This window comes from Spodoptera frugiperda, chromosome 25 (assembly GCF_023101765.2).
Source record: "Spodoptera frugiperda isolate SF20-4 chromosome 25, AGI-APGP_CSIRO_Sfru_2.0, whole genome shotgun sequence".
In the NCBI taxonomy this organism is placed as follows: domain Eukaryota; kingdom Metazoa; phylum Arthropoda; class Insecta; order Lepidoptera; family Noctuidae; genus Spodoptera; species Spodoptera frugiperda.
Genome location: NC_064236.1, coordinates 10,010,009 through 10,034,381, shown reverse-complemented (window position 1 = coordinate 10,034,381; position 24,373 = coordinate 10,010,009). Strand labels below are relative to the sequence as shown.

At 35.5% G+C, this 24,373-nt stretch overlaps 2 protein-coding genes across 3 annotated transcripts in view; one reads left to right on the top strand and one right to left on the bottom strand.

The window, feature by feature from the left end:
- Positions 1 to 70: 70 nt before the first annotated feature.
- On the bottom strand, positions 71 to 9,634 carry LOC118282352 (ras-GEF domain-containing family member 1B). Of its 2 annotated transcripts, none has more exons than XM_035603397.2 (12): positions 9,247 to 9,634; positions 8,144 to 8,399; positions 7,817 to 7,936; positions 7,476 to 7,733; positions 7,254 to 7,399; positions 7,032 to 7,176; positions 6,692 to 6,952; positions 6,460 to 6,603; positions 6,296 to 6,375; positions 6,088 to 6,189; positions 5,811 to 5,983; positions 71 to 2,946 (listed from the first exon to the last, which is right to left on the bottom strand). In XM_035603397.2, exons 2-12 carry the CDS (start codon positions 8,315 to 8,317, stop codon positions 2,861 to 2,863), a joined length of 1,689 nt encoding a protein of 562 aa, XP_035459290.1. In that variant the 5' UTR covers positions 8,318 to 8,399; positions 9,247 to 9,634; the 3' UTR covers positions 71 to 2,860. The 2 variants fall into 2 exon arrangements, with proteins under 2 accessions (XP_035459290.1, XP_035459298.1); XM_035603405.2 differs by lacking the exon at positions 9,247 to 9,634 and adding an exon at positions 9,144 to 9,221.
- A 1,700-nt stretch (positions 9,635 to 11,334) lies between these two features.
- LOC118269503 (dynein axonemal heavy chain 6) overlaps positions 11,335 to 24,373 on the top strand; it is a 66,794-nt gene continuing 53,755 nt past the window's right edge. The window contains exons 1-24 of the mRNA XM_035584674.2: positions 11,335 to 11,597; positions 12,101 to 12,185; positions 12,891 to 12,987; positions 13,335 to 13,566; positions 13,845 to 13,986; positions 14,067 to 14,306; positions 14,498 to 14,715; positions 15,049 to 15,232; positions 15,327 to 15,898; positions 16,017 to 16,249; positions 16,377 to 16,525; positions 16,597 to 16,725; positions 17,761 to 17,867; positions 18,177 to 18,327; positions 18,509 to 18,718; positions 18,882 to 19,094; positions 19,553 to 19,699; positions 20,254 to 20,430; positions 21,544 to 21,798; positions 22,102 to 22,248; positions 22,387 to 22,640; positions 23,071 to 23,189; positions 23,609 to 23,782; positions 24,157 to 24,316. Of these exons, the coding sequence (XP_035440567.2) occupies positions 11,482 to 11,597; positions 12,101 to 12,185; positions 12,891 to 12,987; positions 13,335 to 13,566; positions 13,845 to 13,986; positions 14,067 to 14,306; positions 14,498 to 14,715; positions 15,049 to 15,232; positions 15,327 to 15,898; positions 16,017 to 16,249; positions 16,377 to 16,525; positions 16,597 to 16,725; positions 17,761 to 17,867; positions 18,177 to 18,327; positions 18,509 to 18,718; positions 18,882 to 19,094; positions 19,553 to 19,699; positions 20,254 to 20,430; positions 21,544 to 21,798; positions 22,102 to 22,248; positions 22,387 to 22,640; positions 23,071 to 23,189; positions 23,609 to 23,782; positions 24,157 to 24,316 (4,511 nt within the window). The 5' untranslated portion in view covers positions 11,335 to 11,481. The remainder of the gene's footprint in view (positions 11,598 to 12,100; positions 12,186 to 12,890; positions 12,988 to 13,334; positions 13,567 to 13,844; positions 13,987 to 14,066; positions 14,307 to 14,497; positions 14,716 to 15,048; positions 15,233 to 15,326; positions 15,899 to 16,016; positions 16,250 to 16,376; positions 16,526 to 16,596; positions 16,726 to 17,760; positions 17,868 to 18,176; positions 18,328 to 18,508; positions 18,719 to 18,881; positions 19,095 to 19,552; positions 19,700 to 20,253; positions 20,431 to 21,543; positions 21,799 to 22,101; positions 22,249 to 22,386; positions 22,641 to 23,070; positions 23,190 to 23,608; positions 23,783 to 24,156; positions 24,317 to 24,373) is intronic.

Here is a 24,373-nt window from a genome sequence, read left to right as displayed (position 1 = left end):
ATGGAACTTAGTTTTTATCCAACAAAAACAGGTTTTACCTTAGGGTAGGGCAATTTAAAACACAATTTTTGTTTATTACAATGATGACGTTTTATTTCTTAAATAGTTTTATCTTATTTCAATTTATAATTTTAGAATTTGTGACATTTAGATAATTTACGATAGTAACAAGTAAATTTTTAAACAGATAACTTGAAAACTACATACATTTTCTATGAATATTAGGTAATAATCAATAGCATAACCTGCCCGTACCTGTACAATAATGTACTTGGGTATGTGGAGATTATAGATGAGTTATTAAGCTGAATATAATAAAAAGGAATGTAGAATACAGGTATGACAGATCACATATCACAGGGCAGATGTATTTTACTAATGTAAATATAAAAAATATAAATTTTGATGGCAATATACTGCCATGTTGTACATACAAGAAATCTTCAAAAATATTGCGTAAAATAATACACGAATGCTAATAAGACAAATAAATTAATTAACATACGGCGTGGACTGGCGAAACTTTTACAAAATTAGTATATTTAATTAATAAATCTTACTTTTGATCAAAAATCAAAATGATCATATAGAATTCAATCAAAAATGACTATGTAAGATAACCTATTTATTATGTATACATAACTGAGGGGTGGGCTCGTCTGACTGGTATTGAATATGGTTTTAAGACTATCTAATATCTTACATATAATAAAGTAAAATATAAAAAAGAAAAACAAAGTTTTTCCTACAGTCGGGTAAAATTGGATGGATTGGGGCCTTTGGCAAGGGAAAATCAATGCTATTTTGTATAAAATAGGTAAAGTAATAATATATTTCCAATGAATGTAGTTAAATTGAGGTATATTTTATTGGAAATAAGAATTTTATTCTTAAAAAATTCAAAAAATAACCTTGTAAAGTTTCGACAGTCAAATTTAAAATAAAATTCTACAAAACAGGATTAAGATCAAGAAATATACTTGAAATAAAAACTAATACTGTTTCTAGCTGCCTCTTTAATACTGGTCTAGTCGAACATTGTATTGGAATGTAATAAAGTAACCAGGGTAGAGAAACAAGGTCCAACTATAAATACTGAAAAACTAGGGTATAAAAATTAAGTGCTTTGTTTAATCCAGTTGAGTCCAGATTCAAAATCTGGTTGGTGTTTATGTTACCTATTTTGTGAACTTACATTTAGTGGAGGTGGAATCGTATCCATTTAAACAATACGAGATAAAAGGGGGCCATAGGCATTATAAATAATTCAGAAGTTACTTCTAACCCTAACATGGCAACTTATTTGTACACATAACATTGTTGAAAACCTTCAAAAACTTACAAAATAATCTATTTTAAATGAGTATTAAGTACGTAAAGAATTAAGTACAAATGTTGCTTAAAGATAATAGCCGTGAACACATTTTTACGTAAAAATATAGTTAAAAAAGAACGATTACCGAGCAGTAAACACTAATTCTATATGTGATATGACACATAGACTTTAAATAGGTACATACATAGTTACTACATTCATAACACATAGATGCATATAAGAATCATTTTGTTTCAAATATTAATCATTAAATATATTACCCATGCTGACAATATAATTCAGTTAACTTGGGTTCGAGACTTTAAGTAGACATTTATTTAAATATAATAACGGCCAAGTAAACATCTTAATCGTGCGTAGATAAACACCACAAATGTATGTTTTAGAACTATAATGTTAATAAAACATTAATGAACGCCTTAACAATATCAAATTGATACAAACTAAAGAGAAGAAACAAAATAATAACTGTCAGTTTTGAGACATCAAAAGGAAAACAACAGGAATAAGTGCAATGTATTGTACTGCACAATAAATGCATATACTACACCAAATATACATAATATCCGTCGCACATATACACATTCGAATACACGTTTAACACTTGAACACAAGTTCACAAAAAATAATTCAAACACATGAGATCAATTTTTAGAATGCAAAAAGTAAAAAATAAATATTAAGTACCTACTTACATTACGAGATTCATCATAATGGCGAGATTTAACAGGTAGCTAAATACTGATGTGTAAGGAACTTGGATATAAATGGCCTCATAAATGAAGATCAAGGAGTCATGGAAATAATTTAAATCACACGTATTTCATTCTTAAAGTCAATGCAGTAAATTCCATAGTTTCATTATCAACCGACTTCTTTTTATAACATCTCACTAGCCTGGTGCTCCGGCTAGTTACATACGTACGCAATATTATGAAATATGTCGATATTAAAAAATATTAATCCTCATAACCTCATTATACTCTAAAACTACTCAAAAACGTACTAAACTGTTTGGTACATACTTTCTGTAGCTGCAAAATGTAAAATTAAAATGTTAATACACGTATTGAGCAGTTAGTTGATATGACTATCGTTGGTCAGTTATCTCGTGGATCCAGTAAAAAATGTGACAATATAGTAATCTCATACTATTTCTCTAAGGGTGGTTTCCCCGACCGGTGGATTACGTGAAGCTATTTAATAATAATGTCTAGATGTTCCTATAATCGTTATATCATTATATCAAAGTGTAATAAAATATTGAAATCACATCGCAATTTGAATTTGGATAGAGTTTAAAATGAAGTCGATGCGATTGCATTAGATTTAAAATAAAGTATAACGTGACCTACATGAAACAAAGTACATAGGTACCTTTGCCCTCGAGATAAGACATAACATACGATGACGTAATGAGTTTAAGAGTAGAACACATAACGCTTGGTGGGCGTCACCCATAACAGGGTTTAACTTAGAAAAATTATCGGAATCCCGATCGCAAATACAAGGTTTGTATTTAGTTTAAGTAGCGCCTCGTAAGCGCTTCAGCCGCTCTTTTTCTTGGTGGTCCACCGGGGGCTCGCGCTCAAACGATATGATTTCCAGAGCTGAAAAGATATTATGTTCGATTGAAAACACTTTTGTTTTGTTTAACTTATTGTTGCCGAGTTAGGCCGGTTTACATAATTTACTATAACATACTGAGACACAATCTCTTTTTTTAATAATCTTGCAGGTTCACATTTGTTAGCTGTCCTTATTGTAACTGTCGATTAGATTAGAACACAAAAATACATCGCGCATGCGCATACTAAAAATAAATCAACTATAATTTGCAACAAGCAACTTTACCACTAAATGTAATCAGAATTTCGCAATGATGTATTGTTAGGATTATTCTCATTATAGCAGAAACTAGCTTTTGCATGCGGCTTCGAACGCGTTTGATTTGAAGTTATTAAAAGTATAAAAAACTTTCTCTTGAATATCAATCCAAAAACCCCATTAAGACACACAGACTGCGGAAAGTGACTTTGTATTTTACTATGCAGTAAAACAACAAATACTTGCAACATCAGCACATATTATAAAATTATTCTAAGCATGATATCTGATCTAAAACTAAACGATTTTGCTGTCGCATAGTTGCTGCTGAGAAGTAGTTTTACAAGACTGGAAATGTAGCTTGGGATTGGCAGTGAGTGGGCTGATATTGCCGCGGCTATCGTAAGTTCTAACAAAGGCACTAAACATCTGGCAAATACCGGGCAATAGCGATCTCTTACAAAGCCAAAACTTCTAAACTGCGATCGCCAAGCGAGTCTAGCACCCTCTAGGGCACAAAAGGCACGATATTTTGAGATTCTTTTGAAAATCCCCTTTTTCGCTATGCAGTATTGTAACACCACTAAAAGTTAAATGCAAAAATCGCTTATGGAAACAGAGGATATTACGTAGCGCATTTTGGCGATAGCTTTAAATTAATTACGAAATATCATTTTTTTATTACATAGTTGCAATTAGCAGCCGCATAGTCGAACTGATATTTTACTAGAGACAAAGTATTATAACACATAGATTAGAAGCAAAATTAAATACGATACTTTCCCTACGCAGCTTTGACTGCATCGCCAAGACTTTCCTCAGGAATCGTACTATTTGAGACAACCTTACAACAATGTAGGGACTTCTTTTCATAATATGTAAGGATAATTATAATTACCTAATATGTATGTATGTTACAGCCAAAGTAATAAATCTTGATATTATATATTATCAATTTAGATAAAGTGATAAATGACACAAAATTAATCACATTAACTAGCAACTTTATATACTATCTTCGAAGACTTGGATAATGTAATAAAACGAGCAGCATGCAAGCAAACATGCAGCATGCGAGCAAACATGCAGCATGTATCAGGCAGGGTTTCTGTCATGGCTCCGGCACGCGTGCTAATCGTCGCAGACGGCTTTCGCTCACCACCGCAGCTTCGGCTTGTTGGCCGGCTTCGCCGGCCAGCCTCAGCCACGGTGGCTTGCTAGCAGCCTCCTGCTCCTCAGCCCGCGGGCCGCCTCGGTCCTACGCGCCTATGCGATTTTAAATTACACTCTAGGGGTAGGACAAACAAGACTACGTGGATTCGGTTTTGTAGCAATTCGGTTCTGTCACTAACTTTTGTTGCACAGCATATTAAATTTTTAACCGACATTATTATTTAATTGTTACAGGAACTTATAGCAAATGAGTTTGATCGAAATTATGTATAGGGCACTACAAGTTCACTACCACCATTTCCTTCATAAGTCATTAGGCCTACTAACGTTATGCGACTCAAATTTATGCCAAAACAAATTAGTTTTTGATCTTAAAGACTAATTTTTATCCTTACCAGTTATTCTTACTAGTAAGAGTCTTGTGACATTTTGAAATACACATGTATTATTACTTTGACTTACTTGGACTTCCTATTATGAATAATGTCCAGATAAAGTGATTAATTTATTACATTGTCTAGTGAATTTGGTATTTATATACAATTATTTATAATGACCAGTCATTATGAATAATTGCTATTTAATCACTCTGACTGTAACATGTACATAATTCTATAATGCACAGCGTTAAGACAGCAATGGCTTAAACATAGGAAAACTAACGATGTATTATTTTATAACTCCAAAATAAAAAGTAACGAGCCTTGAAACTCTCAGAAAAATTATGTCTGCAAAGGAATCGAATTCAGTACCAAGCAGATAATTAAGTAAAATCTTCCTAGTATCGATTATAGCCAGCCATAAGTAGAGAATTAAAAATACTATAAAAATAATCACTTTACGCAAGCCACAACAAATAAAAAACTATTCACAATATCCACAATAACTGGATTTAAAACCCAAGAGCTAAGTGCTGTAGTTATTGAGAAAATGTGCGCAATATTGCAATATTTGTAAACAAGGAATAAATCCCGTACTATTAATCCAACAGGTGGTTACAATCAATTTAATAAAATGTAGTAGTTTTAGTTCAAGGGCGTTTTTACGGTTAATCCTCTTAACCGTGAACGTAAATAAACGTAACTGTAATCATCCAATAGGAGCGCTGTAGTAAAACAGGTGTGGATTTTTTAATAACATTTTGCTTACTTTTTTATTGACGCCGATAATTATGTTCAATAGTCCTTCGGGATGCGAATAAACTTCGCTATTGGTATTTGTTGCAAAGAGCGTAAGCAAATACTTAAACTAATTTAACTACGATCGCTTAGAGGCTTAACGCTTTACTATAGCAGAAGTTTAATTTCCAGTAGATGCATGATTTTGTGTTAGCAAATATGATGAACAAGGCGCAGCTCTTTTCTTCACACAAAATGATTTAATGTTACAATAAGGACAGGCTCCCTAATTAACATTTTAACTTGTAAGTTTTGGTAGATTAAATACCTCAGTAACATAATAATAAAGTACTTACCGATCTCAGTAAGTGTTGGTCTATCGTTAAGGAAGCGCCACACTGAGATGTGGGGAGAAGGATGGGAGGAGACGGGAGTCCCCTCGACTGTCAGCTGTCGGCTAGCCAACTGAATGTTGACGTAACGACCCAACAGCAAACATTTCTCGAAATTCACGCGATTTCCAGGCAACCTGTAACATGATAAGCTTATTGTAACATAATACAATTCACTGTAAATTGGCAAATTCGAGGAATTATATTATAACTAGAATATCTATTTAATGCAAGTACTTACTTCGAGGGAGAGCCTTGGTTAGCGAAATGTAGATCTCGGCATGTTACAGAGAGTAACGGCACGGCTGTCTCACTGGGTGCTGCGGCCAATGCTGCGCGGTACCTATAATTTTAATGATTCAGCATCAAACACAAGAAATTTTTATGAGCATATCTATTAAGACCTGACAATATAGCTTCATTCAACTTGATTGATGAGGAATATTCACCTTGCGTGATTTCCACTAGGCTCGACGCAAAGTTCTAGCTGCCTCAGCTGCTGACCACATACAGCTGATGTCCGGCTCCACTACGATCAGAATACAACTTTCTTTAAGTAACAAGACAGTGCAGCATTTGCGCCAAAAAAAGGTCATAATCAAGTATAACTAACCGTCTTCTTAAGTCGCGTCACTGGCGACATATTCAATGCGCTTATGATAGCCATAAGTGAGTTAAAGTTCCCAAGGTTAAAACATTCTCGGGCTGTCATCACCCACTGTTCAATCACTCGAGCGCGGTATTTGCTTTTAACAGCCTGCAACAACACAAAACCAATTAATGTAAGCTAAACTAAAAAACGTCAAGAAAAAATATATAAAATTAATTTAATGGCATTTATTCACCTTAATAATATCAGTGGCCACTAAATAACTGAGTCTGTTAAACCAATCAGCGTATGCTTCCAAATTCCGCGTGCTTTTAGTTTCTATGTGATGTAAGCTGATAGAGGTTTTTCCACATGATGATGAAGACTGTGGGGGTTGTGTTGGTGCAAATGTTTGCACAAATTCTTCAGGGCCAACAAAGGATAGCCTGTGTAGCTCTACAATGGTCAACTGGTTCGCCAATTCGACTGGAGTGAGGCCGAGGGTAAGGATATCGCCCTGAAACAGATTTCAAGTCATTTTTTATTCTATTAAAATAGCATTTTTACAGCAATGTGTAAATTAAAATTTGCCTTACCTGCATCAACTGGTCCAAAGACGACACCTGAGGTGGTTCATTTAAGGTTTCTTCATATTGTTCAAGTGCAGTCAACTTATCAAGCAGTTTTTCCAGTGTAGTAGACATCTCTACCCTTACTGAAGTCATATGGTCTGCTGCACATCTGCACAATAATATACAGAATAGACAATGGAACCAACCACTCAAGAAAATCGATATTAAGAAAATAATATAATTTACCTTTGAGTTATACTGCGTACAAGAGCCATAACCCTGTCATCACGAAAATCGTAAGGAAACATGTTGGTCCACTGACTTAGCACCCTCACAAGGGATATCATGTCACCAAGTTCTTTCTCTACCAATTCTTTCATTTCAGACTTTCCCTGTAATCAAAAAATATGTGTTACAAGAATATTTAAAATAGTTGGTTTAGGAGACTCTTGGATGAATAACACTTACAATTTTTTCATAGCTTTTAAAGTAGCGCTTGCAGAGCTTGTTCAGTAGTTCATGTGGTTTTAAAAATAGCCGTGAACATAGTAGGAATGTGAATGTAAATGCTTTGCTGGCCCCTGGTCGCAGCATATCTACCAGTGCCTCTAAAGTGGCACTCACAATCTGACCATCTCTGTACTCAACCTCAGGCTTGTCAGATGTACAGTTCATGTATGGCAGAGTTGCTAGGGACTTCACACCAGATGGCAGCACAGCTGATAACTGCAAAGATAATAATTATGATTTATAGAACTTTACACTTATAATATTTTCAAATTACAAATAACTAAAGATGTTTGTACTACCTGTGGATTCTCTACTTTCTGAGAAGAAACAAAGTTGATTCCTCCATTCATTACAATATGTTTGCAGGTGCTTTCAGACATGAACTTGTTGCCTCTTACCATTGAATAGTAATCATCATTCTGTAAAAGTATTTTCTTATATTAATTGGTATTTGGTAATTCAAGGTGTTTCAATATTTTGTTTCATATAGAATTTCATTGTTTTGTTACAGAAAAAGCAATATTAATTTTTTTAAGGTATGTTAAGGTAAAGTGGCCATATGGACCATAGGGTTCATAGAAAAAAATATAAAAGCTTTATGCAATACATAGTTAGAGGAAACTTACATCATAATAAGAAAGGCCCGTTCCATGCAGGAGTGATGGGTCTGGTGGTAGTGGAGCAAGATCGGTGGGTGGTGGTGGCACAGGGGCCGGCTCGGAGGGGGCTGGGGGCACTTTCATATTGCACCCACTACATGAGGCTTCATTCAATTTACTTGCGTAATAATACATAGCCATTCAATTCCTCAATGACAACTAACACTAAAGGCTTCAAATGAAGCTTCTCGCAGGTTTTATGTTAAAGAACCCATTGAACGATCTGTGGAGTCAAAAACACACAATGTTGTATGGTTAACATATGTTGCATGTAAAAACTATTTACATGAAAATAAAACAGTTTTAACATAGGTATAAAACAGTGCATTGAAAATTTCCAGCTAAACAATGTTTGCACACAGCTGTTGATTCAATGGTACAGTGCATTTTATTAATTAACTAACTTCATTATGCTAATTAAAGACTTTCAGGAAATTTCTAGTGTAGTAAATATTGTTATAGTAAAATATTATTTAGTACTTGTTTTTGGCTATGTTGTTTTTGTTCAAAGTAATAGTCTAATCTAATCAGATATTAGACAGGCCATACAAAATTAGACCTGTGTTTATATTTACTATGCATAATTTGTTTTATTTGCGCGTGTATTAGCAGAAATACAACATATTATGTATTTTTATACTGGCTATACCTATAGAAAACAAGTAGGCAGTTGTTATGTTGGACATCATAATTAATTAAATTATAAGAATGATTTCAGAATTATTTTGAAATTATTTTGCATTTAATTTACAGAAAGCGAATACAACGTAAAATCGCCAGAATTCGTATCTAGGTACTTGCATCTGCGTCCAGTGCAAACCAAGGCTTCGTTAGGTATCTATATTATGTTAGCAACATAATTTAAATACCATAATATTATTTACCTAAAACCACTTAGGTTTAAAAGATAACTGGATGTTAAATAAGAAATATAAAGGCAGAATTTAGTAAATAATACAATACGCACGTAATTCTCATCCTTTTTGTTCCAACTAAAACATATCGACAAAATTGACAGTAGCGAAAGGAGAAAGTTGCTTTCTAAATGATTAAAGTGTTTAGAAGCGTACCTTGTATGGAGCTTTTAGTATGATTAACCACAGTCGAGGAAACTATTTTGAAACTAGTATTTCATACTTGACACAAATTACACTGTTTTATTAGTTAAATCTAAAATGAAAACGCAAAATAGCGCCAATCACACAATCACAATATTCACAATCAGAACATAGACAAATATTTTTTTTTTAATCCGTGTCGTACTTGAGCGACGGAACGAAGCTAAAGTATGTCTGCGCAAGGGTATTATGTTTCTCGGTCTTGTTCAACCTTTTCTTGTTTCTTGGGGCAAAGAATTTCTAGTTCAATTTGAAAATGCAATCACATAAAAGAATAAACAAAATGTTTTTTGCAAAGTATTCTAGCTTGTACAACGAATCATTAGAACAAAATAGACTGGCGCTATTTGATTCACCAAGCATCAGACATTTTGTTGTCCTTGTACAAAACAGTGGCGGGACTTTCAAAATACCACAACAATGCGCAACGACACGGGCAAAGGCTACACATAAAAGACGCATGAAAAGTCCTGTTTAACATTTTTAATAAATCCTTAAATATGAGTATTAATAAAAACCTGTCTACTCAATAAGTAAAACAGTTAATTAAACAGCCGCCTACCTAGGTACTCAATCATAAACACCTAAATAGGTAGCTCATAATTGAATGGACTTTTTGCTTAGGGCTATTTTTCTCTTGAAATGACGGATAATATTATGTATTATGCATTTTTTATTTATAGGTAATATTTTTTTTAAGTCAACGTTAAACAGGTCTAAAATGTTTTACCTTTATTTATCGAGATACACATATTCGGAATAGATAATTATAGTTACGTATATATTTAAATTGTCTTTATGTTTGACCTAAATACTAATGTTACCTACTTACTACCTAAACATTATTATTTTTTTTGTAATAATCATTAAATTAATTAACAAACAATTGTTTATGTAAACAATGAATAACATTTTTTATTTGGTTTATATCCAATATTTATACTTTATTTCTATAAAAATAATTATATGCAATAAAAATAGATATCGTTTTATTTACCGACTTAAATGCTTCTTTTATAGTCTGATTTTATTATACAGAAAACAAAAATAAACTTTTGTTAAGTTTATTTAAGACACACAACGAAATAAAATACATCAAAAAATATGTTTTGCTGGTTTCGAACCCACATCGGCGTAGAAGGAGACGATTAGATCAAGCTTGTTAAACCACTCGTCCACGCGCACTACGTCTAGTTTGGTGAAAATGTTGAATCATATCATTAATTGTAAATATTTTTAACCTTACCCATCTATAAAATTATAAAAAAAAATACGTATACTGACACAAAATTTATAGTATATACCAATGTGTGCGTAATGGACAAACGTTTTTATGCACATTACTATGGAATACCCACACAGGGATATTGTGTAGCGATAGTTGTGTCGATGTGTTGGTGTATACTAGTTAACGTTGCTTCGTGTACATAATCTGTCGAATAAAAACGAGGAATATCGATTTAATACCTAATAGGTACTTTTAGTTTTTTAGTTCTTTGCTTAGAAAAAACTAAGGAGTATTCGGAATACGATTGTAACCACGGATTTTTTTTTTAAAAACGTTGCTTCACGTTGTGGTTTTCTCCTGTGTCGTGGGTGCGTTTACAAACATACAAGTTCACCACATACACATGACATCCAGACCCGAAACAACAATTTGTGGATCACACAAAGAGTTGCTCCGTGCGGGAATCGGACCCGCTACCCGTTGCGCGGCAGCCAGTTGCCCAGCCACCGCACCAACCGTGCAGGAATATAGTCTGTATTCTGTATTATATATGTATGTACTTATTTGTAGGTAAATAAGTGGGTAGGTATGCCAGAATCGTGTTACAGTTTCATTGATGGTTCCATTGTCTCTGCTTACCCCAACGAGAAACAAGCGTGACGATAATTTCATGCATTCTGGGTAGGTACCCACTTATCCGTCTCTATTGCTTTTAATTATTTATGCTTACCTACCTACTACCAAAGAGAATAATAAGTATACCTACTACCTACTTGATAAGCACCTGTCACTAGTTTCCATGGTGATAAACAAAATTTGGTGTTGTTGACAACTGTCTTCGATTGTCTCATAAAGTCAATCTTGTATCACAATTTTATATTTTCTTGATTATAAAGATACCATTTGTAAAATAATTAGAAAACCTAATCAGATGTAACGACTATAACAGTGTTTGCAAAATGCCTTTATCATTTAACAGCGAGAAGCGATTAACTCGCAGAACCATCTCAACAACATTACCAGCCATAGAGATATTACAAAGAAATATTAAACCTGTACCAACGTACTACTCGAAGTAAATATACCTATTACTATATTATTATCCTAGATATTAAAAAAACACAGTAGTTCACCTTAGGGTCGGACATCGGCCAAGTCCGAGTCTATAGGGGCTGGTGGAATGTTTTACGGTTTTTTGGTACTTATGAACAGTTAAACCTACTTACTAAGAGTTCACAGGTGAAAATTATGATAAAGCAGATGGAAGGGAAAAAGCATTCAAAGTCACCTGTATCTTGTACCTATCCTCATCTCATATTAAAGTACTGTCCTGCTCAATTACAAAGCCGTGAAGGTCTCAAGTGGTCCCGTGCTGGAGAACGAGTCTGGTGCTACACTGGTGCTACTATAACGCCAACAGTTGACGTGATGGTCATATTTTTTTTTTATAAACATTGCCCCACTCTAGTATTTTCTCCTGTGTCCTGGGTGGATCACACAAAGAGTTGCTCCTTGCGGGAATCGTAATAATTGACGTTATAGTAGCAACGGCACTGAACGAAATATGGTATGTTTCAGGAAAATCCGGGAAGTGCCTTTTCATATACCCCACAAGAAGCTACTGGAAAAAATCGAATATGTCAGAAAGGAACCTGAACCTTTGGTACGTAATCTTTATTTAGAAAGGTAGATAGCTACTGGCGTTTGCCTCAATCAAGATCAGCTTTGAGGCTCTGGCCTCTGAGAGTTAATGAGAATAGAAGAAGAGTTTTATTATGTGAGAGCTGCTGCAATGCTTCTGGCGATGGTCCATCTCGATCGGAGTAATACAATAGGTACTAGCGCGTTGTGTTGTGTCGCAGATCATGGTGGTTGGTGGTGTTTGCCATATGAGTGAGGCTACCGATGGCCCAATACCTCATCTTCAATTTTCAAAAGGCCCTACACGCACTTATAAATCCTTTGCTGATACTGATCCATTGGCTTCACTTACCACCGGCACCGGGTGACCCGTCATCTCGATATAAAAAGCCGATTATAAAAAGTATCCGAACTATCCGATAAAAAAAATAACAATCACTATTTGTCTTCGATAATCCTCTATAAGGTAGATAATCATCATCCTAGTCAACGTCTACTCAGATCCACGAGGTTAAGAAACTATGTATTACTTATAATTTCCATACCGAGCAACTTAGGCCCAATGCCCAGCGACGTATCATTTGACGAATTCATGCAACATACATACACATGACAATGGATGGCCTAAAAATGACGAAAGCATGCGAAGCGTAAATCGTGCAGCTACTATGATAACCTATTAATGATTCAGAATAATTTTAATGTATGTTTTTGTTTATTTTTACAGACGGGATTCGCAGCTGCTCAAGAGAATCGAATAAAAAAAGAGCGAAAACCAAATTTAGAGCCACTAAAGTTGACTATAGAAGAAACAGAAGCCAGCAGTAAGTAGTTCTTACCGATAAAGACTTACAAAGACCTTTAGTATTTACCCATAACTTTATACTTAAATTAGTTTAACTGTTGATTAAATACCAAACTTTTAACCCCTGTTTCTTCTTGTAAGGTCTTATAAGAACTGCCTGTTACGTAATTTGACATTATTTCATTCATAAACTGTTAATTAATCTTATGGGTATAATATAAGTACCATTCCAGTACAAGCATGGATTTGAAATTTTCTAAGAAAGTAGTTTTTATTCTTAAGTGCCAGCTGTTTTATATGGTCAGGATCAGACAATACGCCGCGCGTGCGTTTTTGGTGAGATGAACATAAATTAACAATGTGTAGGTGGCGCTGGTGGTAGTGGTACCAAGAAGAAGAAGAAATTCATGATTCAGGATTCAATCACAAGTATGGATGACAAGGAGTATCAGACCACTGACCCCTTGAAAGTAAAACCACCGGTGGCATCTCAGACGGATGTCATAAATCACGTGAGAAGCAACCCGTCATGCGGCTTCCTGTATATGATATACGCTGTGGACCCACAGAATGTTTATTTTACTCCTTACTACCTTCAGTAAGCTCCTATTTATTTAATTAACTTTAGCGGTTAAGATAACACCTTATGTATTTTCTTTCTGTAATGTCAATAACTCGTTAGTCAAGTGGTTGCAATACAACTTTTTTTGTATTAGGTCTCTGAGACTAAGAATATATCTACATCTTATTTTAATATCAATTGACACCGAGTTCACAAAATGTTATCTAGCCGGTTCTCCGAAGACGTGCATTGGCACATCAGACCGGATTTGTATTTGTTTTTACTAGCTACTTATCTTTTTGTCCAATTTCCAGAGTCGTGACTTATGAGAACATTGACAAACGAAATTATTTTACAATAAGTCCGTGTGGGGTCACACACTATTCCAACGAGATGGTCTTTACGAAGCTGCCTGCCTGGGAACAAGAGTACACAATTTTTGTTAAGCTTACCGATGTAAGAATATCTATTACAAATTGACTTTATTAAAACTTCATAAATAATAGAATTTTCTAATCGCGACAAACCAATTTCAGATTAAGTTTTTTAAACTGTATCGTTATTGGAAAGCATTTTATGTTTGGAAGAAGTCAATCATGTTTAGAAAATATACCAAGATTCGTAACAAGTTGGCAAAGAATCTTTTCATCTTGACTCCGGTATTGGGCAAGGCGCTGCTTAGCATACAGGCGATGTGCTGTGAGATGTACCTAACGACGTTCGCTGATTTATCCAGAGATATGGATACTGCGTTCTTCTACTTTATTGAAGATCAGGTAAAATAAAATATGCGAAATTGCTGGTCATATTCTATTTAAGTACCTATATTAGCCCTCCACAAATCTCTTCGTCGTAATTGTGAACTTATAATATACATATAGTACCCTAAATGACTAAAATAATAGGGAACCCTGAAAATAATTTTAATGAACTAATACTATCTGTTGAAAACAACACAAACTTACAGATGAAACAAATAGAATATGTCAGAGACAGGTTAGTGGAATACCGCACTGTGGTTTTGGACGTGATCACCCAATCATGTCACACAGCACTGTACCAGCAAGGATTTGTGTATGATGACAGAAATATCCCACCTTTTCAAATCATCAGAGGAAAGCCCACTGGGGGCATGTCTTACACAGAGAAAGCGAATAAGAGAAAATACTGCGAAAGATTAGCGTGGTAAGATTAATTTAGCCCATCAATAAGGTAATAAAAAAACAAAATCACTAGTTTTTATTTTGTCAAAATAAATAAATAATTGCATCGATACCTTGCCTAATGATCAAAATCGCCACAATTCTCACCACTACCACACTAAAGTTCTAATTTAAAGACTATGCTGTCATCAGCATAAGGAGAAAAGGCGCAGGTATTCACTAAACTACTAAACATATTTATATGTCAAGGAAGTAGAATTGAAGGTTAAGTAATAATAGTAATCAAAATGTAATGCGCAGGTATTTTGAACCTTATGATTAAAAATTTATTAAATAATTAATATTATGCTCTCAGTTTCATAAAGCTTACGGATTATATGACTAATTACATGCTGTACCGCCTAACAAAGCGATCAAACACTATGATGGCCCATATGCTTCGTACTCATGTCAATTTTACTCCGCCTAAAGCACTATTAGAGGGAAATGACGTGGAAGAGGTGCTCGAAGTAATACCACGTGTTACAGAAACTTGCAAAGTACGTGTACCCATTCCATAAATATTCACCATTACATTGAGGGTTTTTTGGACACTTAAATATGGGCATTGACACTTTATGTTTGATTTCACAGTGGGCTTTATTCCAAGTAGATGCTTATATTTTACCATCTGGTGAAATGGAACTGAATCCCAGCGAGAAAGTAATATCAACTTACATCGAAAAAATTACCGGCTACTGGGAAGAGTACGTGCGCACATTCCATAACTTTTTAAACGATGAAACACTGCAAATATTTGTGCAGCCAACAATAATGGGAAAACTTGTCGACTGGTCTGCTGGAGTGTCGCCGAATTTATATTTCCTGATGAACCAAGACAAAACTATGTTGGATGATATAGCATTCATACCTTATTCCATTACACACGCATACGAGGCCGTATGGACATTCCTAAAACGTTACCAGACATTCAGAGATGATTATCGTGAATCTTGCGCAATGGACCTTAATATCATCAAGGAAGAAAGAGATGTACAAAAGTTTAAAATAATGTGTGATAGATTTGTTCATCAAATGGAGACTGTGGAAAGTGTCTTGTGCTACCACCCATTGGGTCTGCTGTTTTTGTGTCTGAGTCCCTTCCAAGAACTATTTAGGCCACAACCGAGAAAACTTTTCGACGTTGTAGCTAATGTCACACCTGAGTAAGTAATTATTTACTTTTCGTGTGCAGTCAGATCATTTTACCCGCTAAAAGGCTTTCGCTATTTTTCTGTTGTGTCTAAAGCCTTTAGGTACTTAACGAGTTTTGGTGTTATATAGGATCGGTCACGCCTGCATAGAAGAAATAATACAAGGTATTGAAAATATTAATGACGATATCGTTAAAGAACCTGAAACTGCAGCAGAATTAGTTGCATTCAACTTTATGATGGATGGTCTGGAAGCCCGGGTAGCATTCCTGGAGGAAAGACTTGAGTATCTTCGAGAACTTTACGATCTCATGGGAGAATTTAATATTCCCATATCGCCAGATGACATGACTGAATACTTAGGTGCGTATTTGTATGATACTAACATAAAATTTCCTTACAATACCTGCATTAAAATTTTATAATAAGTATTTCAAATATTTTTTCCTTTGAATAAATTCAATCTGTTTAATTGATAATACGTACTTAGGTTTGAGTGTGGCATTGGGAACTCTTCGGACTAATGTTGATGCACGTCTTGAGACTAGAAGTAAGTTGGCAGGACTATTCGCAAGTCGAATTGGCAAGGATATCATGGAGCTGATGTTAGATGTTAACAAACTGAGAGAGGAAGTTGCGGTAAAATATTAAAGTTTAATTTTCTTTTAACGTTTGGATTATTATTATTATTAATTTCCTTATTATTTTAGCAAACATGGTTGTATGATGACAAATCAGACATGGAAAAAGTAATGGAAACCTTACAAGAGTTACAAGAGAAGCTCAATGCATGCTCTGCGCGAGAGAAGCAAATACGAGAATGGCAGAAAATATTCAAGGTAAGGGGTGAAAAATTAAGGAGGAGGCGGGGCGCGTGAGGGAACAAACCTCCTCACGCCCCAGCCGTCGCGAGAGACACTCCGGGCGTAGGGGATCGCGAGACGATCTCCGGCCACCGTAAGTGCGGGCCTGCGGACGGCGAGCAAGGGTAGTTCGCCGCCCGACCAGAACCAGACCCGTGCGTGCGGCGCGTCGCGTTCCCCGCGCGCCTCAAAGAGCCATCGGACCATCACAGATGGGGCCCAGTAGGGCTGATGTCTGATCCGGAGTTGCGGACTACCTAGCGGGTTTACCGGGGCTCCGGGTCGAAAAGCAGGAGAGGGAACGGGGTGGTTTTTAGTCAGTAAGAGACTGACACTCCCTCTCACCTTGCCCAAGGCGGGAGAAGTAATTGAATGATTTTCCCCCCTCAAAAAAAAGGGGTGAAAAATAAACAACGTTTCTGTGGTTCAAAAGTTTTGACAAAGCGCTCAAGCTTTCGCATTGATATTTGTTAACAGATTTTTTACTAACGGGATTTTAGCCAATAATCTTGCATTTTAAAATACATAACTTTAAAAAAACGGATTCTTCTAAAAATAGCTTCAAAAAACCAATCCGTTATTTAACAGTCATGAGAATCGACTCCTAGGAGCTAGAAAACTATTTCTTAATACCGTGGCGCGTACCTGAGGGTCACTAGTGTTGAACCTTATACCTGGAGAAACGTTAGCACCGAGTAAAAACAAACCAAAACTATACTACAGCAACAGATGGTTGGAAGTTATTGGAACATTTTATTAACAACCAATAATTTCATAAATCAATAGCTATGCTAAATGTACATTCTAGGAAGAAATCAACGTTACAATGAAAGCTATATTAAAAACAACAAAATAAAACTATCCAATTACTGTTTTAATAGAATGTTGGCTGTATTTAAAGACTTTTATTTTCCTCCCCCGATTGAAACCGCTGGCGGAAATCTAGAACTTAATAAAACGAGTATTATTAATTACGCAAATCTGCAACGTTTAAATTAATTCCATTTGTAGATACCGCCAGCTCGACTGGAACAATTAGATGAAGCTATAAACGATGTTAAGCTCAGGCAGTTACTATGGAAATCATCTAAAGAATGGATTGATATGTATAAGAATTGGTAAGATAATATAAAGCACATTGTTTACCTATGTATATTTATGTATCTAAAATTATCAATAAAGGTGTCAGTTAGTATAAATTCCCTGACATTCTGTGGAGCTGTTTCGAATTACAAGCCGAATCTGCCAAGTAAGATGATTTGAGTTTGAGTTCTGCATCAAGAAACTTATAATGGGGGTTTCAAATTTCTTTATTTCTCTGGTAATTGTCAGTCTATATCCAACTGGTGAATAGTTTCAGAGATAAAAAGAACATCATTACGTTATTAGTATACGTAAATGTCTATAGCTGAATATTTTATTGTCAGGTGTGAGGCTCCATTCAATACATTAGACGTTGATGAAATTCAAGCAACTACCATCAACTTTGCCAAGATATTTAACCAACTGGATAAAGGTGTTCCTCCAAACAAAATCGTACCGAAATGCAAGGCAACTATAGACATAATTAAAGAAAAGGTATGTGGGACTTTGAACGGAAATTCGTATTAATTAGTTATTCATTGCTAAATTTCTAACTTAGCTATATAACTGATGAAAATTTAGAGTTTCATCGTAGATTCGTAGATTATGTACTTTCACCAGCCCTTGGGGCTTAAAAGTATTACGTTGTCATGTTTTAAACTATTTCTAATTTTAGTTACCTGTGATGTCATATCTCCGAAACCCAGCCTTGAAACCACGACACTGGGTGAAAATCGAAGATATTCTTCACACGAGATTCACACCAGACACGGTGCTGACATTGCAAGTATTTGAAGAATTACATGCCTTCCAACATGCTGATGAGCTGATGGAAGTGGCTGGGCAAGCGAGTTCTGAAGCTGGACTAGAAGCCTTGCTTAAGAAGGTAAAAAATAAACCATATTTTACCTAAAGTTTTGCTATTGTGTTACATTGAACACATAATCATGAAGTCGTTCATACCTCATCAATTCATTCATAAATCATCGTTCATGCCTTCAAATTGTTCGCAAAGTAGTACTTTTAAAATATACTTTTCTCATAATTAGGTGGAAGAAATGTGGGCATCTCTGGAGTTCCCGGTGGTATTACACAAAGATGCGAAAGACGTTTACGTGCTGGGTGGCCTGGAGGAAATCCAGACGTGTGTCGATGAAAGCAACATTCATATCAGCACTATACTCAGCTCCCGAAACTGTGGACCAATCAAGAGCAGAGTTGAAGAATGGGATAAAAACTTGGAACTATTTTCTAAAACTCTGGTAACCCACCGTGATATTTAAAACTCTATTGTGAAGTTACATAATTCCAGAGAAGTTACTACTACTAGTTACATAGGTGGTTGTTTTCGTTCTTTCTCGAATTCTTCCATACGAGATCTTTAAAATGCCAATTTTATCATACAGAAAAGAACTATTTGTTGATAAAAAATCAGCCCTTATAGTGTCGACTGTAGAGTCTGCTTTGTAGAGTGCATGAATACCTAAATATTTTTTTTTTTCAAATTCTTACGTAGATTTTCCAGAATGTTCATTACAAGTTATAGCGGTACATAAACTGACAATAACAAACGTCAGAGTTGAACTGTTAGTTTGCGTCGACTGTAGTTATTCGAGAATAACTTTGCTCGTTACAAGTTACACCGGGATGCAGTTAATTTTGAATGTCTCATACTTGGTGGTCTCACAATAGGTATTATATAACTTAATGCTATTCACAGGAAGAATGGTTCAACTGCCAACAGACTTGGATGTATTTGGAAGTGATATTTAGTGCTCCTGATATTCAAAGACAGTTGCCAAATGAAACAAGACTGTTCACTATTGTGGACAAGTCCTGGAAGGATATTATGCGCAAACTAGCCAAAGTAAGTCAAATTTATTTTAAATTTGACATAATATGTAACTAATACAGCCTGATGTTTTTATCACCAGCCATGTTTTTTTTTTGAGAGTTAGGTAGGAATCTTTGAAACATTCCATTATTAAATAAAAAAAAATTAACTGACTTTACTGAAGAAAATCGGTTAAAAAGAACACTAAAATGGTCTAAATAACTTTTATTGCGGAGGACGGTCTTAAATAAGAAACAAACAATATTGAGGAACACCGACTTGTTTTAACCGAATTCGATATTAAATTCATTTAGATCCTTTTAATGTCATTTTAACCGTCTATGTCAGAGAAGTCGGTTATTTTTTTTATGGTAAAAAATATTTTACTATTTAAAAATAGAATGTTTGAATGATACCTAACCCTCAGAAAAAAATTGGCTGGTGATAAAAAAATCAGGCTGTATGCCAACCCAATTATTTGTTTGTCATTTGTATGAGGTTTTCATTTTTATACGGACGTCAACTACGCTTTGAAATATCGTTCTTCTGTACGTACAACGGACAGTTAATAAGTACCCTTTTTTCAGGTACCTCTAGCGATGCCAGCGGCGACTCAACCTAAGCTTTACGAAGAATTTGTAAGAAATAATGAGATGCTTGATCAGATCATGAAATGTCTCGAAGCATATTTAGAGACTAAAAGAGTCGCTTTTCCAAGATTCTTCTTTTTGTCTAACGATGAACTTTTGGAGATTTTGGCTCAGGTAAGTCTAGATACTATATGAAGTTGAGGAGTTTGTTTGTTTGAACGATATAATCTCCAGAATTATTTTTTATTGTTTGGATACTCAATTTCTTGAAATAGTTATGAAACATGACGCTTCAATCGACAGGAACCGAGCAGTGGGTGAGAAATTATATTGGTGTGAAGTGATAAGTCTGGTAAAAATCTGTTTTTGAATAAAATTGCTGGTAACCTCCTTATTCAACTCTTTTGATGATTTGATATTTAAAGTTGATGAACTGACGTGGTGACCTCAAATGGGCCTTCCAGTGCGAGGACCAGCATAAACTTAAAATAAACACAAAATAAATTTATTTAATCAACACTCGAAATTTACTTTCCGAAAATGCGTTCAATTGTTTTTATTTTAATGGTTCTCAAAATAAAAACTAACCGGCGATACTGGCTGAAAATTTAAATATCAAATCATCAAAAGAGTTGAATTTTATTCCAAAATAGTTTTTTACCAGACTTATCACTCGGCCTACGTAAGAATACAAAAGTAACTCACGTCTTTGTCTCTACTTAGAATAGTTTTTATCCCGCAAATCTCATGGGAACGGCAAATATAAAATCCCGGGACTGTCTAACTTTTAAGTCACTGAACCTATTTAAGTTAAATTCGTTACTACGATAGTTCGAGAAATGACATAATATGATAGTTTTTATCCCGGAAATCCTACGAAGACACGAAATATGCATTCAATCTATCTCTTAAACCACTGAACCTTTTTGTTTGAAATTCGGTACAACGATGCGACGGTTGAGATCCGGGGAACCCAAATTCTGCCAGAATTATTTATTGGTCGCGGACGAAGTCGTAGGCAAAAGCAAGTATGTAGTAAGACTAGGCTTTTTAGGTCTGTAAATATAATTAACTTATACTATTTTTTTACATTATCCGCCTTAAAGCTACGTTATTTAATTTATTATTAATGTCATACGCCAATTCGTTTTCTCTACATAAGTCAACCTAATAGTTATAATTGTTTATTAATTACATTAAGTACCTACATTCATACGCACCTACTTGACCTAATTACACTAGAAATATGAGAAATAGATATTATAAAGCACCTTATCTTTCATCTAGACCCGCAACCCGCACGCTGTACAGCCACATTTGCGTAAATGCTTCGACGCTATCGCTAAACTGGAGTTTGGCGTGAAGTTACCGGAGAGCGAGCTGGTGGTGACAGAGGACGGTGGTCTCGTGGAGAGGGAACTATCATTCCAATCCAGGGATATGCTCCAAGCTAAACTAGCCAAGACTGCTAAGCCAGAAGACCTAACTACAGATATTATTGCCATGTTGTCCCCAGAAGGAGAAAGGGTTAATCTAGGCAAGGTAAATATTCTTGATCATTGGGCGTAAAGAATTTAATCACTTCATAATAAAATTAGTGGTATCTATAGTAATGATAAACGTGACCATTTTCGACAAAGACAAGCGGTTACACCGGAGATATTAAACCGACCTCAAAAAAGAGAATTATGTGGTTTGATCTGTATGTACCTAATGTATGTTTGCCCACGACTATCCTGCAATTAGCTTATGTCGATTAATAAACATTAAATTCATTGCGGATTCTTTAGTGAAACAGGTACTATTGTTAAGTTTTTCTAATTATTGAATATTTTTACACAACAGGGCCTCAAAGCGCGTGGTAACGTAGAAGACTGGCTCGGAAAAGTAGAAGAAGCAATGTTTGCATCAGTTAAAAGGTGCATGAAAAACGGCCTAAAAGATTTCCTGGCACGTCCGCGAGTGAAATGGGTCCAACTGCATGCTAATCAGGTAAACAACGAGTACCTTACCTACCTATTTACGAATTATGTACAATCAATTTTTGTGTCATGTTTTGATTATATATTGATTTTCTTAAAAAAATATATATCTATACTACTAATTTAATTTTTTTTACATGATTAACAGATAATTCTGGCAGTATCCCAAGTAATGTGGGCCAAAGGAGTGCACGAAATATTTGATTTAGGAATCCCACTTCGCATTGATACTGGTTTGATGGACTATGAAAAGAAGTGTGTAACAGACTTGAATGACTTGGCAGCACTAACACGTGCTGATATCAATCCTTTGTTCAGAAAGGTTCTATGCGCTCTTATCACTGTAGATGTGCATGCAAGAGATACCATCACACACATGGTGCAGAAACATGTGCAAAAAGCGTAAGTATTTAAGAAGGTACTAAAATAAATGCTGTTATAGCGAACTCACGTATTTCTGTTATAGTAGTAAATTAAACAAGGTGTACTAAAAGACATTAAACTATAAGATCTATAGCAGACGATTTTCTTTTCTTCGATGGCTTTATTTCATATGTATAAGAACGGTACACATTCACAGGCCCGTATCGTACGCATCGCAAGCACCGCACGCAACGGATTTTGGTTTGTCTTGTATAGAAACTCATATAAATGCGTTCACTGATCCGCATCATCAGCAATGCCTACATGCGATGAGTGCTGCTGACGTCATAAGAAATGCGTACGATGCGGGCCTGTGGACGCTTACCTTTAAAAACGTATTTTAGGAATAAATCCAGTTTTTAATTCGTAACAAGTAAATGCTTGGTTTCTAATTTTGTTACTTTTCTAGGGGAGATTTCGAATGGTTGAAAATGATTCGTTATTATTGGGAAGACGAGATCGACAATTGTGTGGCAAGAATGTCAAGTGCCATGTATGTTTATGGACACGAATATTTGGGTGCTGGAGGTGGGTTGAACTTCTAAATTGTAAAGCATTCCTTAAATAAAAAACATACTTACTTATATATATAAATTCTTTTATCTGCTCCCTGATATGCATTGGACCTAAACTAGGAAGTTTAGGTCCAATGCTATCTCGGTACTGATTTATTTACTATCTGTTTGCCGCCCTATCTATACTAATCTATACTTATATAATTATAAACAACCTCTTCAGCTTGAACGCGCTAATCTCCGGAACTACTGGTCCGATTTGAATAATTCTTTTTGTGTTAGATAGTCCATTTATTCAGGAATAGGCTATAGGCTATAAAACATTACGCTATGACCAATAGGAACCGAGCAGAGCGGGTGAAACCGCACGGAAGTAGCTAGTCCCGTATATACATAATAATTCTTAAAGGTCCATTACATTTTTTCTTAAAGGTGTGCTTGTAATAACGCCACTAACCGATCGCTGTTACTTATGTCTCATGGGAGCGTTACAATTGGATCTGGGAGGAGCCCCTGCCGGACCAGCGGGCACGGGGAAGACCGAAACCACCAAAGACATGGCCAAGGCTGTGGCTATACAGTGCGTCGTGTTCAACTGTTCCGAAGGTATACACTTTCAATACGTTTATTTAAAAACTCGGTGCTCTTTACATGCTAACTTTATAAAGTTCATAAAGGCTCACCCTTATAAGCCGGTAAACGAGAAGACGGATGACCTGATGGTAAGCAATCGCCGTCGACCATGGACACCCGAAACACCAGGGGCGTTACAAGTGCGTTGCCGTTGTTTTGGGGGTCGGGAAAATTTAGGAGGGAATAATTGAGCCTCCGGTAACCTCACTCACACAACGAAACACAAAGCAAGATTACTGAATAGGTGTTTTTTTTTTTGGAATTTCCTTAATTACTGTTGTTATATCCCATCTTACATAAACTTCTAGTACTAATCTGAATCAAATATCTAAAATACCGGTTCTCAGGTTTGGATTACAAAATGATGGGGCGCTTCTTCTCCGGCCTCGCGACATCTGGTGCCTGGTGTTGCTTCGATGAATTCAATCGCATTGACATTGAAGTGTTGTCTGTAATCGCTCAGCAGTTGATTACCATCAGAAATGCCAAAGTAGCTCGTGTGAACAGGTATGTTTTCAGCTAAGATCAACCTTCCAAGTAAACATATAATCACTTGCAGTTAAC